The sequence below is a fragment of the Symphodus melops genome (genome assembly GCF_947650265.1).
Source record: "Symphodus melops genome assembly, chromosome: 21".
NCBI classification, from domain to species: domain Eukaryota; kingdom Metazoa; phylum Chordata; class Actinopteri; order Labriformes; family Labridae; genus Symphodus; species Symphodus melops.
This window is the reverse complement of record NC_136711.1, coordinates 12,756,920-12,771,507: the sequence shown is the minus strand read 5'-3', so window position 1 is coordinate 12,771,507 and position 14,588 is coordinate 12,756,920. Positions and strand designations below refer to the sequence as shown.

Here is a 14,588-nt window from a genome sequence, read left to right as displayed (position 1 = left end):
TGTGAGCTAGTTCCTGCATTAAGTGAAAAAAAGATTATTTAAATTAAATAAAAAATATATAGACAGTTCAAGGTGACTGTGGTGCATTATATTAATGTTGACTCATCAGGTGACTTGCCTATTGTCTGAATTACCTCAGAGATACAAGTAGGCTGACTCGCACTGTAAGTGTGACTGTGTGATGAATCACATAGCACATTTCCGATCAAAAAGCAAAGCCCCTTCAGTCCCTGGCACCCTTACTTTTTATGAAGGTTAAAAACAATGCACAACTCAGCAAGCAGACATTTTGTTTTTTGTGTGGAATGAGTTCAAGTCTCAAATTTCACTCCGTCTGCTATTTCACCAAAGCTGCTGTTCATCATTAGTTCCAATTCGAAAATATATCAGCCAATGAATATGCCGTTAAAGTCAAGAAATTTTGACACTAGCCTCTGAAAAGCTCATTGTGTGGAACACTTCATTTCCTGCTGACACATGGGAGTAAGTCCAGCTGGATGTTTTCCTCTTTCAGTATGCCCCATCCGCCTCATGCCCCATCCGCCTCATGTGTCTTTGCTTGCAGTTCAACAAAATGGCATGCCTTCTGAGACAATATCGAATCAGCTAAAGGAAATCAAAATGTCGCAAAATTCTCCTCAGTACATCTTAATATTCACAGTGAGACTAGATCCTTTATCTCAAAGCTGGTCAAAATCTGAACCATGTTATGTTTAGCACAGCGTTGCTCTAAACTTCACACTCTTTGAAGAGCACTGAATCCAAGGGGGGGGGTTGTACCTCCTGGTGCAGCTGCAAGTATCAAAACAAATGCATCAATTCAATGTGAGTTTTGTTTGATCAGCACCAGGATGCATGAAGCTATATAGTGCCTGCTGCAGGGCTAACTGAGCCAACCTACCCCCCTTAACACAAGCCAGTTTTGGCTTTGAACACATTGAACACTTGCATCTTTTTGAATTAATACTTTTTTAATATGCGGCATCGTTTCCCTAATTTATGGCATGTAAGCTGTTGCAGGTGGCTTGCCCTTGTAGTCCACTGTAGTTACACCATTGACTGTATATTGATGGATGAAGCCTGAAGCCAATGCATAGCAGTCGCCATATTGGAATTGTTGACTATCAAACTTTGACTTAACCACAGGCAATCATCTTTTTTATGTTAGGGTTATATTGGGTTATATGAGTGTTGTATACTTTGTTTAGCGTGTAAACTCTTAGAAAAGTGGTTTATTAGTTTGTTTGTTTTTTAAGAAAAAAAATTTTTTTGTGCAAAGATGTAAAAAAACAAGATGTTCCCATTCGGTGTTATGTGTTATAGTTTTTTTTTTTTACAGACGTTTGCTGAACGACAGTCTTATTACTACAAGTAAATATAAAGATTTGCTGACTAATTTCTTCACCGTCTACCTGAGAAGCAGTATCGTTTGCGGTTCAAAGGTTACTGCATCTTTCGATATTGGCTCAGTTTCAAGCTCACTTCCAGTGAGGGAACACTGGGTGGAACCAAAGAGCCATCTGTGTTTACAAGAGGGTTGTTACAGTTCAGGCTCGTCCTTAAGATAGAGCTAATGCAAAGTGTGCAATCGGAAATCGTTTAAAAGTAAAGTGGAAATGAAAGAGTTCTGAACGAAAGAACAGCTGAATTCACGGTCACACAAGCAATGCATGAATGAAGAATGATAAAGAACACACACACACACACACACGCACACGCACACGCACACACACACACACACACACACACACACACACACACAAAGAGTCCCACCCACCTTTCTTTAAGGAAAATGAGCCCCCCGTGCGGCAGTTCGTGTTGAATCTGGAAAAAGCATTCACTCCCACAATACCGCGTTTCTCTCAGGAAGACAGTTCGTACTGTATGGCTGTTGTGAATATGCACATCTGAACTGGTGACATCCCAGAGGACGCATGCAGTCGTTGAGTGGAGTTATCTGAATACAGCTTTTGTTTTTTTTAACGGGAATATAAAATTCGTTTGTTTTATCTTTATGGATGAACAGTGGACTTGTGTGCGTAAAATAGTGAGTGTGAATCATGCGTTGCGCAGTATCTCTGCTCACTTGAGATTTATTTAGGCTACGGGAGCGAGGAGCTTCTTCATTTTACAGGATGCCAGACGCGCGTTGATTCCTTTTGAATGGTTTTGGGAAGGAGGTGCCAAACTTGCGTAAAGAGCCGGATTCTGCACAGGTGGGCTACTTAGACTATAGGTGATTACAATCCCATACAATGTCAGCCATACGGAGGAAATTTGGAGAGGACTACCAGGTGGTGAACACCACCAGCCAGGGCATTACTTTTTCCGCTCAGGTGAAGAAGAAAAGGCAGCGGTTTGTGGAGAAGAACGGCCGCTGCAACGTCCAGCACGGTAACCTTGGCGGGGAGACCAGCCGATACATCTCGGATCTCTTCACAACATTAGTGGATCTCAAGTGGCGCTGGAATCTACTTATCTTTATCCTCACTTACACAGTCGCATGGCTGGTGATGGCTTTTATGTGGTGGGTGATTGCCTACATCCGCGGGGACCTGAGCAACGGTGGCCACGACTCGTCCTACACACCGTGCGTCGCCAACGTGTATAACTTTCCCTCCGCGTTCCTGTTCTTTATCGAGACGGAGGCGACCATCGGCTACGGCTACCGCTACATCACCGAAAAGTGCCCCGAGGGTATCATCCTCTTCCTCTTCCAGTCGCTGCTGGGCTCTATCGTAGACGCCTTCCTCATCGGCTGCATGTTCATCAAGATGTCACAGCCAAAGAAGCGCGCAGAAACGCTGATGTTCAGCCAGGACGCGGTGATTTCGCAGCGAGACGGGAAGTTGTGCCTCATGTTCCGCGTTGGGAACCTGCGGAACAGCCACATGGTGTCCGCACAGATCAGGTGCAAACTCATCAAGGTATGAAAAAAACATAAACGTAAAATAAATTTAAAAAAACCCACTACAAAAGTAGGGACATTCTATGTTCATCTAAAGTCTCTGAACGCCATTATCAGAGTTGAGGCTAATTGGCAGTTACTTAATTTGTTCTGAAATAGCCCATTATGTTTTATGAGTGCTTTCCAAGTCATGCATTGAATTACCATTCATCTCAAAAATTGATTGCACTCCCTGAGGGTCTCTTTGCAGAGTCTATGGTTTTAGCAGAATATGTATTGTAATGAGTGACCATTTCCATTTTGCCCCTGCAGCAACTTCCTTAGAGCTGAATTAGTCCTCAACACTATCCCTGTTCCTTTCTGATCTGCAGTGTTTGTGTGTGTCAGGAGGGAGGGTTTTCGGATATAGTCGGGGTCCTCACAAACTGTCCCCCCACAGTCAGCAGTATGGGCGTCAGTGGGCTGTATATCTGTTCAGCCTGAGCTTCAGCTGTCTACAGATGAGATGAATGGGTCTCCAGGGAACAGTTTGTGGGGAAAGTAGGCTTATTGACTATAAGATCAATTGAACCCATTTCTACACTTTTAAGAAGGCGCTTTGGTAAGACTATTTTTTAGGTCTCACTTGCAGAATGATGAAATGCCACTAATCTGCAGCAACACAGGTTGACAGTGGTAGACTTTGTGTGCAAAATGGTTGCTCAAACAAGGAAAAATAGACCTCAAATATGTATTAATCAAAGACATTATGAACAGCTAATTAAAAATTGAAATTAAAGAAAAAAACATAAACATGCTAACAGTCTAGGCATTTAAGTTAGAGGGGTTGATCAGTCTGCATGTAATATTGTTTTTATCTTTACAAGCTATGGTCTCCAGATGTGATTGATATCTTAATTCTGTGCTCAAACAGTAATCACTACACGCCTAAAATCCCTCACTCATTATCAGATTATTCAGACAACTGTGTGTAGGTTTTCTCAGAGTAGAAGTTATGGTTAATAAATAAAATCTACATTTCATCATTCCAAACATTTGCAGATATCTAAAGAGCAGCCGTGCTTTGTTGTGATAGGGAGAAGGTAGTTGTGCTTGTGTTGCCTCTGTGGAGCAGCATGGTGATCTTTATTGACAGTGTACTTTTTGAACCTCAAGGGAGGGTCACCATAAAGCTCACAGAATGTTAACACAGCCGTTAATGCATTGATATAGTTCATACTTTGTGTTGCACTGAATGCCTAGTACTCAGTGTGTATAATTTTTCTTTGAGTACAGTAAAAAGAAATTGATATCAACTAAAGGAATAAAAGTCACTTAGTTTAGCACATTAAAGGCCCTGATATTAAACCTTATTAACGCTAATGTTCCAGCTCTTTCCAGACAGATCTTTAATTCATTCTATTATCAGTGACTCTCTAATTAACAGCCTGGAAAAGCAAAGAACATATGGTGTGGTAATCACAATTACTCAACCCAGCATTACAGATGCACACATTGTGTATCCTCTTCTACAGAGGCCTATTTTCACTTATGGGAAATGCTGTAATAATTGTCTTTGGTTTGATCGGTCTGCACGGTGAGTGTGCTAATAGTAATGTCATATATATATATATGTGTGTGTGTGCGTGTGTGTGTGTGTGCATCTGACATCTTCCAAGTTTTCAGTGCACATGGTGCCACAGAAGAATAATTATTAAATAATGATTGTGTAGAGGATTTAGATTATGGTTTTTATTTAATCCCTTAAGGCCCAGAGGAAAAGTTTAAATCTTAAAGTTTGAGCAGATCCACAACCACGAAACCAGAAGAAAAAACTGCATAGACTACAGCAGCACTGTTGCAGAGTACATTCACTATAGAGTGCTTTAGCTGCACTGTACCTGTCCTTACCTCCAAGGACTTTGTAGAAGAAAATGAATTTGCCAGTGTAATATAATAAAAAAAATACACTGCAGTGGTAATGTTGGAAGTGTTTTCATTCATCAGTGTGTTCATGTTTTCTTTTAGTTAAGTAGACATTGGCTGTAAGATCAATTGATGTGATTTATGTTCTGATTCTTATCTTGGATTTCTGCCAACAAATAATGTTGTTTTTAAATGATGATTAACTAGTTCTACAAGCCACAACTCTTATATGTTAGTGGAAGGTCAGAGACTTATATGTTAGTGGAAGGTCGGAGATGTGTAAGTTTAATTATCTGCTTTAAAGTTCCAGAGTAACATATCGTCGATGTCTTCCTCAGGCCAAACAGTAAACAATGAAAACACACTGTTCTGAGTTCATTTTTATCCAGGACAGTTTCATGGGTTTCAGGAATATTCCTTGGACTTGCATATAAAAAAGATTTAACATTTTCCCCTCCCTAAGATCAGTTTTTTCTTTTCTGGGTTTTAGATCAAATGTGCTATTCAAAAGTAGTACATCTGCTGAATAGATGCAATGATATAATGTCTCTTTTAGCATATTTAGTGACATCATGAGTCCATAAAGCTACACTGCTGAGCTTCCAGACTTTACAGCGGGCTATTGTAGAGTAAATTGGCTCTACATCACCCTGTAGTACTATTTGTGCACTGTGGAAACAATGGCATGACTTGAGTTAAGGTAACACACTGCTCAAGGTCACAGTTAGATGGGCTGCCCGCAAAGCTGAGAGGAGAAATGAGACGCGCTGCAGTAAATCCTGGTGATGGAGTTGTGTAAATGCACTTAAACATGGCAACTGAAACCAGGTGTCAGTGAGAGTCATGGGTTGTAAATTCTTATAGGACCTGGATACTGCGGGGAAAAAATGAGGTTGTTAAGCACATAAAAACAAACTCTCTTTGAAATTTTTCTTTCTTTTTGTCACAATTTTTTACAAAATGATCCAGGACAACGTGTCATATGATTCAGGTGAAGTGTTTGAATAAACCTCTGGCTGCCCAGCTCCCAGTTCAGAGAGTTGGAAAGACACTCATACTGCATTTGACAGGAAGCTTTATTCTGTTGCTATTATGCATGAAAGGTTTGTTGGTTTTCTGTGGAGGACGCCTCTAAACTACTGTTTTTCAAGATCAAATCTTCCAAGTGATACAAGATTAAAAACTAGCAGCAGCTGAGATCTCAGCCCTTTCTGTCTCTGGGCGGTTAAGAAACACCTGTATTCAAGAGCAAAAAAAAAAAAGCAAGCTTCAAAACAATGAGCTCTCTGGACTCATTTAAATTAGATTGGATTAGATACTAGATATTTTCCCCAGGGGGAAATTTGCATTGGGCTAAAGTGCAGAGAAACGCATGTGCCATTTCTCAAAACTTCCCAGTACAAAAGTTTTCTAAATGTTTTCCCTTAATTTTAAGACTAACACCTGTTAAAGTTTTATGTAATTAACAAAACACGTTACCTCTTAAGAGCGGAAAACTGTTACTCATCCATGCAAGTTCACTGGAAATGGAAGCGATCAAAAAAAAGAGACGACCTTTAGTTGGAAAATTTTTCCTGCACAATAGGTTTTCCATGGCATCAATAAAGTATGTCTAGCTATACCATATAAATATAATAGTTTGAATGAATGTACAGCTGCACTTCAACATCTGTACAAGACAGATAATAAAAGACTGGGGTGGCAGATGAAGGGTTAACAATCAGCCAGAGTTTGATATGTGTGGGTGAATCCACGGCATGCAAGCATCAATCAGCATGACATCCTCCAGCAAGTTGATCAGGGTGAAGAATAAAGAAATTGACACCTCGGTGACTCTGAGGATCAACAGTGAGGGTTTTACGACCTCCGCTGGCTTTGTAGATGGTAATAAAGGTTGATGTAATAGTAAAAATGAACATTTGTTACTCCGACAGAGCATTTTTATTCCTCTCTTTTATCTGATCACAGCTTTGGAGTGTATTTATGTTATACTTATTAATGGGGTCAACCATGCGTCCTCACTAAGATAAAGGTTTATATTGTATGTATATAATATGTTTCCTTTTGGTTTTTAAAAATGCAGTGAGATCCATGTGCCAACAATCACTGAACCAAAAGCGTCGACATAACAATTTATGGCCTATATGACAACTTCCATCTACAAATTTTACATCATTTTTCCTTCGTAGGCATCTGTATTCCTCTGTAATGCATATTAATTTAAATGATAACTGTCCTTGAATAACCATTAATATTAATGCAGCCTTCATTAATAAATCAAAAGAATGCAGTGGTATGTTCATTGACCCCTAAAGCACTTTCAGAATATGATTTTTAAATAAAGGAACATGTTTGCATCCAGTATTCTAGCCATGCGTGGAGAGCGCTTTATGTGGTATAACAAGGGAGAGAAAACAGAATTAAACTGGAGAGGTGTGGCAAGCAGGACCAAACTAAAAGATGGAGGGAAAAGAGTGGCAGCTGAGTGGTGCTTGTCAATTTCAATAGAAGATGGCCTCAATAGTTGATGAGTGATAGGGAATAGTAGTAGCAGAATTACAGGCATGCCGGAGGCTGGTTGTGACAAGCAGGAAAAAAAGTGGAAATTACCAAAAGAAGGACATTTGTTTTAGCTATAATAATGCTGCTAAAATGTTACAGTTGATCAAAAACAACTCCCAGTCATGTTCCTTTGACATAACTCATTTGATAGGAACCTTGACTCTGTTGAAATATTGTACTGTTCCAGGTCGCAAGTCGAGAGCATTGGGAATATACAGTTATAAGGCTTGGTAAGCAACTGGAGATAAAATGGAAAGTAAAGATCTGAAAGGACAGAGCCACATTGAAGTTATAACAAACATATTTGACGAATGATTACCTTTTTTTAGACATTGAATCATAATTTCTAATCAGTTCTAATTGTTACAGCCAAACCTAAAGTTAGCACTTCACCACTTCTAGCCAGCATAACAATTAGGTGGAAGTCTGTCTAGAAGTCTCATCGAAATATAATATCACACATTCCTTATGTTTATACCAATTACCACAGCCCCAAGCATTTATGATCCATTCATAGCTTGATTAAAGAGGAAATCAGCTGCCCTGTTAATCTGTCCAGCTCAAAACTCAAAGGTTCCAGCTGGAACACATGGACATATAGTATGCACTGGTACACATTTGTGCACATTATTCCTTGTAGATTTTCCTGATAATTGTTCATCACCCTCATATACAGTATACTGTGCACACACAGACATACAATATCAATGAGGAAGAAGCTTGTCACCAGGGATTGGGCCTGCTTTCACTTAACTTGACTCTCAGGTGGCTTGGTAATTTAAGCACTCTCTCTACATCAGGTACTTTTTTCCAAAGCCCATTAATTTCCCCCCTTGTGGCTCGACTGTTTATGGGTTGTGAAAGAACACAAGTCTTTCACCTTGTTGGAACCTTTCACCATCAAGCAGTTTGCTCCTTCCTCAGCAGAGGTGTAATTTTCTGCAACACTACCATACAAGTCACAAACAAGTATCTGGGTAAATGGCGGCTTTATAGATATGACTTTTCCAGGAAATTGGTTTCAATTTTCAGCATGTTGTATGAGCTTTGCTGACAAATGCGACACCTGCATGCACCATCTCGAGGACAATTTTCACATTTAGGGTTGGTGAGATAAATAAATGAATATATAAATATGTAAAGCTTTTAGAATGATTGCATGTACTCCAGCCTCCAGCAGAAGTGAGTTTTACCATTTTTCCAACATATGTCTGATAGATAAATTGGGATGTAGCAGGCAGATAGCAAGATATTTGAGATTAGAAAGTTAAAGGTCTGGACCACAACAAATGTATATATATAAAAAAAAAAAAAATCAAATAGATGTCAGACTTGATAGCATTCGTCATAATTGTTACATTTAAGGTTACAGCATACAACTGTTGGAGTAAGCATAGTATTGTTCAGGTAGTCTGACTGTCTAAAGACAACATAATACTTTCTGTTAAAAAATACACTTCTGTAGGTGGTAATTCATTGGCTTGGCAATGTGATGGAGGGTTGATTTAGTTACCAATGGAAAAGTACTGCTTGCTTGCTGAACTGTTTGCGATATTTGTGCTAAGCTAACAAAAATGGCTGCTGGCTATAGCTTCATAATTCCCTTACAAACAGGAGTTGTTGCCAAAACCTGCCTTGTTGAAACAGTGGGGTTGTACTTTTAAGTTACAGATGAGACAACAGATTGTGTTAAAACACTTGACAGACAGCCAAGCATTGCACAATGGTTTGGAATACAACAGATTTTACAACTAATAACTTTTATCACAGAGGCAGATGTATAACCACTAACAAGGTCAGAAGGGGAATTACAACAAAACAAAAGTCATCACTGTGCACAGTGATGACTTTTGCCGTTCACAACCCATAAACAGGTGGATGATATTGCTACAAATGTGGGTGTTTTTTTTTTGGCTGAACAAAGTTGAAGAATATCTTTGACTTTGCCATTTTTCTGTCCAGACTGGTAGATTAGAGGTCTATTTTCTACAACTGTCTTCTTTTTCTTACTTTCCACATCCTTACTTGTTCTTAATTTTTCTGTAAAACATCTTTCTAATTGAATTGGTTTGACTTTAGTTGGAAGTTGCTCCCTGTCTGAATATTGCATTAGTGCCATTCCCTGATTCAGTTCAATGGGCAACACTTTCCCTCACCAAAGCACGCCAGGGATCTGTGGGCACAGACGTCTTCCTGTGAAATGTCACACCCTTCTGTCCTCAGCATCACTGTGAATACAAATGACAGTCTGTTTGCCATCTGTGGGCTGGTGGCTCTTCACTCAAAGGGCCATAGAGGCCCCTCTGCATACAAGTTAGCATTGAGATGAGAACGCAAAATATTACTTTGTTTGAATTATGTTTATGTTGTCTTATTTTTCCTCTTGTTGATTGTGGAAATGGCTTTTGTTTAAGGTTGTTGTTCTTTAGCCTTTCGTGAGAAACAAAAAAGTTAGTGTTAGAGGCTCTCAATTGACACGTAAGGGTTTTTCTTTTATAAATTTACTGAGAGCCTTTGACCTAATCCCATGTTTTAATTTGTGTCAATTGTCTTCTCAATAATCTAATCATACTTGTCTTTAAGGCAAGGCTGATACGCAGGAGTTTTTAAATAGCATGTTCTTATGTACCGCCTAGGGATATATTTCTGTCTCAATGTTGCAGCATGATGATGAAAGAGTTAAAGAAGAAACGAGATACCCTTTTCTTTTTCTATTTTCCCAGACATTTTCTACTTTACCTGTCATGTCTGCCTGTGAGCACGTAGAGAACAACATCAATGTCCTGAGAACCCTTTTTTAGTTTTGTTGCCTCTCTTTGATGTATTGTTGTGCTCTCTATTACTATGCGCCAAAAATGTAATAATGTGCCTTTGCTTTGTATCCTTTATCAAAAATCCTCCCATGTCTCTGCCAAAAGCCACAAGAACAGATTTTCTTCCCTGGAGGCAAATAAAATATTCTGTCCTAAAAATGTCATCATAGATTTTTGGGTAGAATCAGGCGCCTATTTCTGTTTAAAAAAACAAAAAAAACAGGCAAGTCTGACCTAAAATAGCTGTGCATTAATATGTTCCCTCATTTTTGTAGTGTTGTGTAGTGCGTTGTAATCCTTAGATTGAAGACAAAAACGTGCATTTAATTGAGCATGATGCATGAAGCTGTGAACAACTATAAACACTTGCAGTTTGCATCCTTTTTTCGTGTTCAAAAATGAATTTCCTTTCCACTTAAACTCCTACCTCAAAATCACATGTCATGTGGAACCATGTCAAATCACACAGATGGAAATTGCCTTTATGAAGTGATTAAATGGGACCCTTAACACCAACTTGGTTACATTTCCAGCAGAGCTGCCGGCAACAAAGTTTGCAAACAAATAAAGTAGTTTCAAGGATGGAAACATCTATTAGACTGAAGTTATCTTATCGAGATAACATCTTAATTCCTCTTTGCTGTTGGTATTGCCTCATCCACCTCATGTGGAGAAAAACCTTATTGTTGTCAGAGCCAGGATTGCTTTTTCCTTAGCTTTTGATCTCTAGGCTAAGCTAAGCTAACTAGCTTGCAGCTGCTACTTCAGCTTCTTTTCAGTTTAATGAGAGTGACGTCCCTCTTATCATCTAATACACTGCAAGAAAGTCCCTGAATATTCACATATGCATTCTTGAAAATGTCTGAAGGCAAGAAATTACTTCAAAAACAACAACGTAGTGGAATTGAATTTGAGTAATTGAAGATGAAAACTAATAATGATAGTGAATATCAAGATTTTAAAACTTGGAAAACATGTCTTTTTAACCACATAAAGACAAATAAATGTTTATTTTTATTCAGTACTATATTTTAGTGGGATCCAAATCTAATGTTAAGTATTGATCTGTTTAGATTACCATGCTTTTCTATGCAGTCACCATTAACTTAAAAATATTGTTGGATTTCATATCTCCTAGCTCCATTCGACTCACAAATAATGAAAAGAAAAACTAAATTTTCTTATCGTTTGTGTTTCTAGTCACGGCAGACCCCAGAGGGTGAGTTCCTGCCCCTGGACCAGTGTGAGCTGGACGTGGGTTTTGGGACGGGGGCGGACCAGCTCTTCTTGGTGTCGCCTCTGACCATCTGCCACGAGATCAACAGCAAGAGCCCGTTCTTCGATCTGTCACAGCGCTCTCTCAAGAATGACCAGTTTGAGATTGTCGTCATTCTAGAGGGAATCGTTGAGACTACTGGTTAGATGAAGTTATATATCTTCTTTTTTTTTTTTTTTTTTTTATAAAAACTTTCAATAAACTTTCATTACCTTAATTACCTTACAATCATCATTTAGCCTGAGGCAAAGAACATTTCTCAGTGATATAAGATTAAACAATTTACCGAATGATTAATTTCATGTTCAGTAATTATTCAATGGCACGAGCTTCTGAATAACTGTTGTGTTTTTTTTCCAATATATCTGTCTCTCTTTTCCCTCGGGCAATTCTCAATGTTTTCATTAGTTTGTTGTGCTCACTCTTCATTTTGATTTTGACTCACTTTCAACATAATTTTATCACAATGTTACTGTGCATTCAATAAATTTTATATTGGTCTTTTTGCCAGTATTTTAACTATTTCACTATGATCCTGTCTCTTCTCTCCATATTAGGAATGACATGTCAGGCGAGGACATCTTACACAGAAGATGAAGTCTTGTGGGGCCATCGTTTCCTCCCTGTCATGTCACTGGAGGAGGGCTTCTTTAGAGTTGACTATTCCCAGTTCCACAACACATTTGAGGTTCCAACTCCACCATACAGCGTTAAAGAGCAGGAGGAGAAATCTTCACTGACATCTCCAAACCCTCTGCCTGTTGCACCCACCCCCTCATCCCCTCTGCTGGTTAATAGTGGCCGTGGAAGCCGTAGAGAAAGGCTCCTGTCAGCTGACTGTGCAGACCACATAGAGGACCAAGCCACCAGACGGCCCAGCAAACTACAACGCATGAGCTCCACTAGAGAGGAGCTCCTCTTAATGGGGTATAAGACCAGGCCATCCTTGCCCGGGGGTAAGGCCTCGAGCACAGGAGATCTTCCGCTTAGTATTCAGAGGTTAAGGTCCAGTTCCATCCCAGCTGCGAGGCAAGGACAGCCGGAGGAGCAGGTCCAGCTGTTGTCCTTGGATGGAGAGGCAGAGGAGGGAGAGGTAGAGAAACACAGACTGCCAGCAGCATATAGCTCCATTTCTGCCCAGACCCCTAAGCCAGTCCAGATCCCCTTGGTAGGCAGTCGGCCAGAGGACAACCTACCAGCCAAACTGCGCAGAATGAATGCTGACCGCTGACTTGTGCTGACTACCTTTAAGACTTCAAACATTTTGAAAACTGAATCAGGCTTAATGGGCATTGCATATTACTGAAAACTACTGTGATAATAGTTGATTTTTTTTCCCCTGCAGATTTTAATCAGTATTTAACCTTTACTTACGGGCTCTCTACTGCGTTGTCCATTGCCACAAATAGAAGTACAACGCCAATAAGCCATCCATCCGCTCATACTGTGAGTCATCTTTTCATAAATCGCCATCTGTGCCCCTAACTGACTTCTCAAACTTCTACCCTTGTGCTTGTTTATTTCACTTCTGCTCAAAGAGTTAAAATCAAAGACTTTAAAATCCTAAGCAAGCCCAATTTTTATAGAAAATACAGACCTTTTTTGACCATTTGCTGAACCCCTTTCCCAAACAGCAATCATCCAATTATTACTTTGCTACTGTTAACTATGCACAGCAGGTCTGTCACATGTTAGATTTTCCACAGGCCTGAAGTGGTTTCCAGGGGACTTCATAAAGGTTAAAGACCCCTATTGATGCTGCCCATTTATTTGAATCCATTGCATCAATAATGTTTATTCTCTCCAGTATTTCGCTTCAATATTGAGGGTGTTGTTACAACCTAAAATAAAAATAAGTTATTTTTCTTTTTTAAATAAGGGTCCAAGTTGCAATCTTTTGAGGTTTTTTTTTCTTTTCATCAATGAAATTGTTGGCTAATGAATGTTGCAAAAAAGTTTCACCAGTTTTTCTTGGTAATGTTTAAAAATAAGGCTGGATCACAAAAGTATGTTAAAAAAACATGGTTAATCGAACGTTAAGATTTGCAGGAGAGATGCATCAGTTTAACATCAGTATTGGCCGGTATCAGCCCTGTTGACAGACATCTGCTCGTCGGCAAATCAGTAGCTGATGTGTATTTGTTGTGCCAAATAACCAAATCTAACTAGGGATTTAGATACGAGTTTCTTGAATGGATGTGACAGGGAGTCACCATTTGAACAAACTCTGACTTGTTTTCATTGTAGAACATGAGAGAAAATGTTGGCATTGTGGTAGTCAACACCAAAAGAAGCCATTAAACGAGCTGGTTGTAATTTCCAACATCTGTATCGGCATCAGCCCTGATTTTCCCAATCAGTGCGTATCTAATGTGCACTGGGAGGTACATTTTAAAGCACTAACAATGTGATGTGCTAAAACATCACAGACCTCAGGGGATTCACATTTTGTATAACAAGGACATGTTTGGTAATATCTTGTCAACCTGCTTAAGGGTGATTGGTAAAGTTTGTGAAAAGGTGAATGGACAAAATGATATGGTCACATTTTATGCATGAGGATAGATCAACATTATAGTTATAGACAAAAAAAGAGCATGTTAGCAAATCAGTCAAAATTACATTTTTTTCCCTCACTTTTCACATTTCAAACACGAGAACTATTAAGGAGCTTACTTTTTACTGTTGGATTTGTTTTGCCTAGGTCTTTAAGCACAATATTATGTACTGTCAGTAGTCACAAGGTTTATATTTAAGACCCTTTATCATTTGTTAAGTCAATCGGAGAGAGGCATATTGAAATATCAGTGGAAGCATGGTTTTAGGAAACTCGTGAATTTAATGGTACCTAAAATAGCTTGCCTATATGGTTTAGGTAGAAATGAGTTCAGAACCCACTGTTCATACATTTCTTGATTCATTTGGAATGACTAATCTGCCTATATCATCATCGTTAACGCAGATATGAAAAGTGCAATGTAGAAGCTTGAAAGTTAAAGCAACAATTAGAAAAGTGGTAGGGCTTAGCAAATGGTCAATCTGCCTGAAAATGGTTTGTTTTTAAATCAGGAAATACAATTATACTTAACTCACTACTGAAGTGTTTGAAAACTAATATGATTTG

The 14,588-nt window shown here is 39.1% G+C and overlaps 2 protein-coding genes across 2 annotated transcripts in view; one reads left to right on the top strand and one right to left on the bottom strand.

Moving 5' to 3' along the window:
• Nucleotides 1-1,772: 1,772 nt before the first annotated feature.
• Nucleotides 1,773-13,455, top strand: LOC306817220 (G protein-activated inward rectifier potassium channel 1-like). Its single transcript, XM_079333922.1, has 3 exons — nucleotides 1,773-2,927; nucleotides 11,389-11,605; nucleotides 12,022-13,455. The coding sequence occupies exons 1-3, from the start codon at nucleotides 2,256-2,258 to the stop codon at nucleotides 12,693-12,695; spliced, it is 1,563 nt and encodes a 520-aa protein (XP_079190048.1). The 5' UTR covers nucleotides 1,773-2,255; the 3' UTR covers nucleotides 12,696-13,455.
• LOC306817222 (uncharacterized protein) overlaps nucleotides 11,504-14,588 on the bottom strand; it is a 48,554-nt gene continuing 45,469 nt past the window's right edge. Inside the window, exon 5 of the mRNA XM_079333926.1 lies at nucleotides 11,504-11,580. Coding sequence (XP_079190052.1) covers nucleotides 11,536-11,580 — 45 coding nt within the window. The 3' untranslated portion in view covers nucleotides 11,504-11,535. The remainder of the gene's footprint in view (nucleotides 11,581-14,588) is intronic.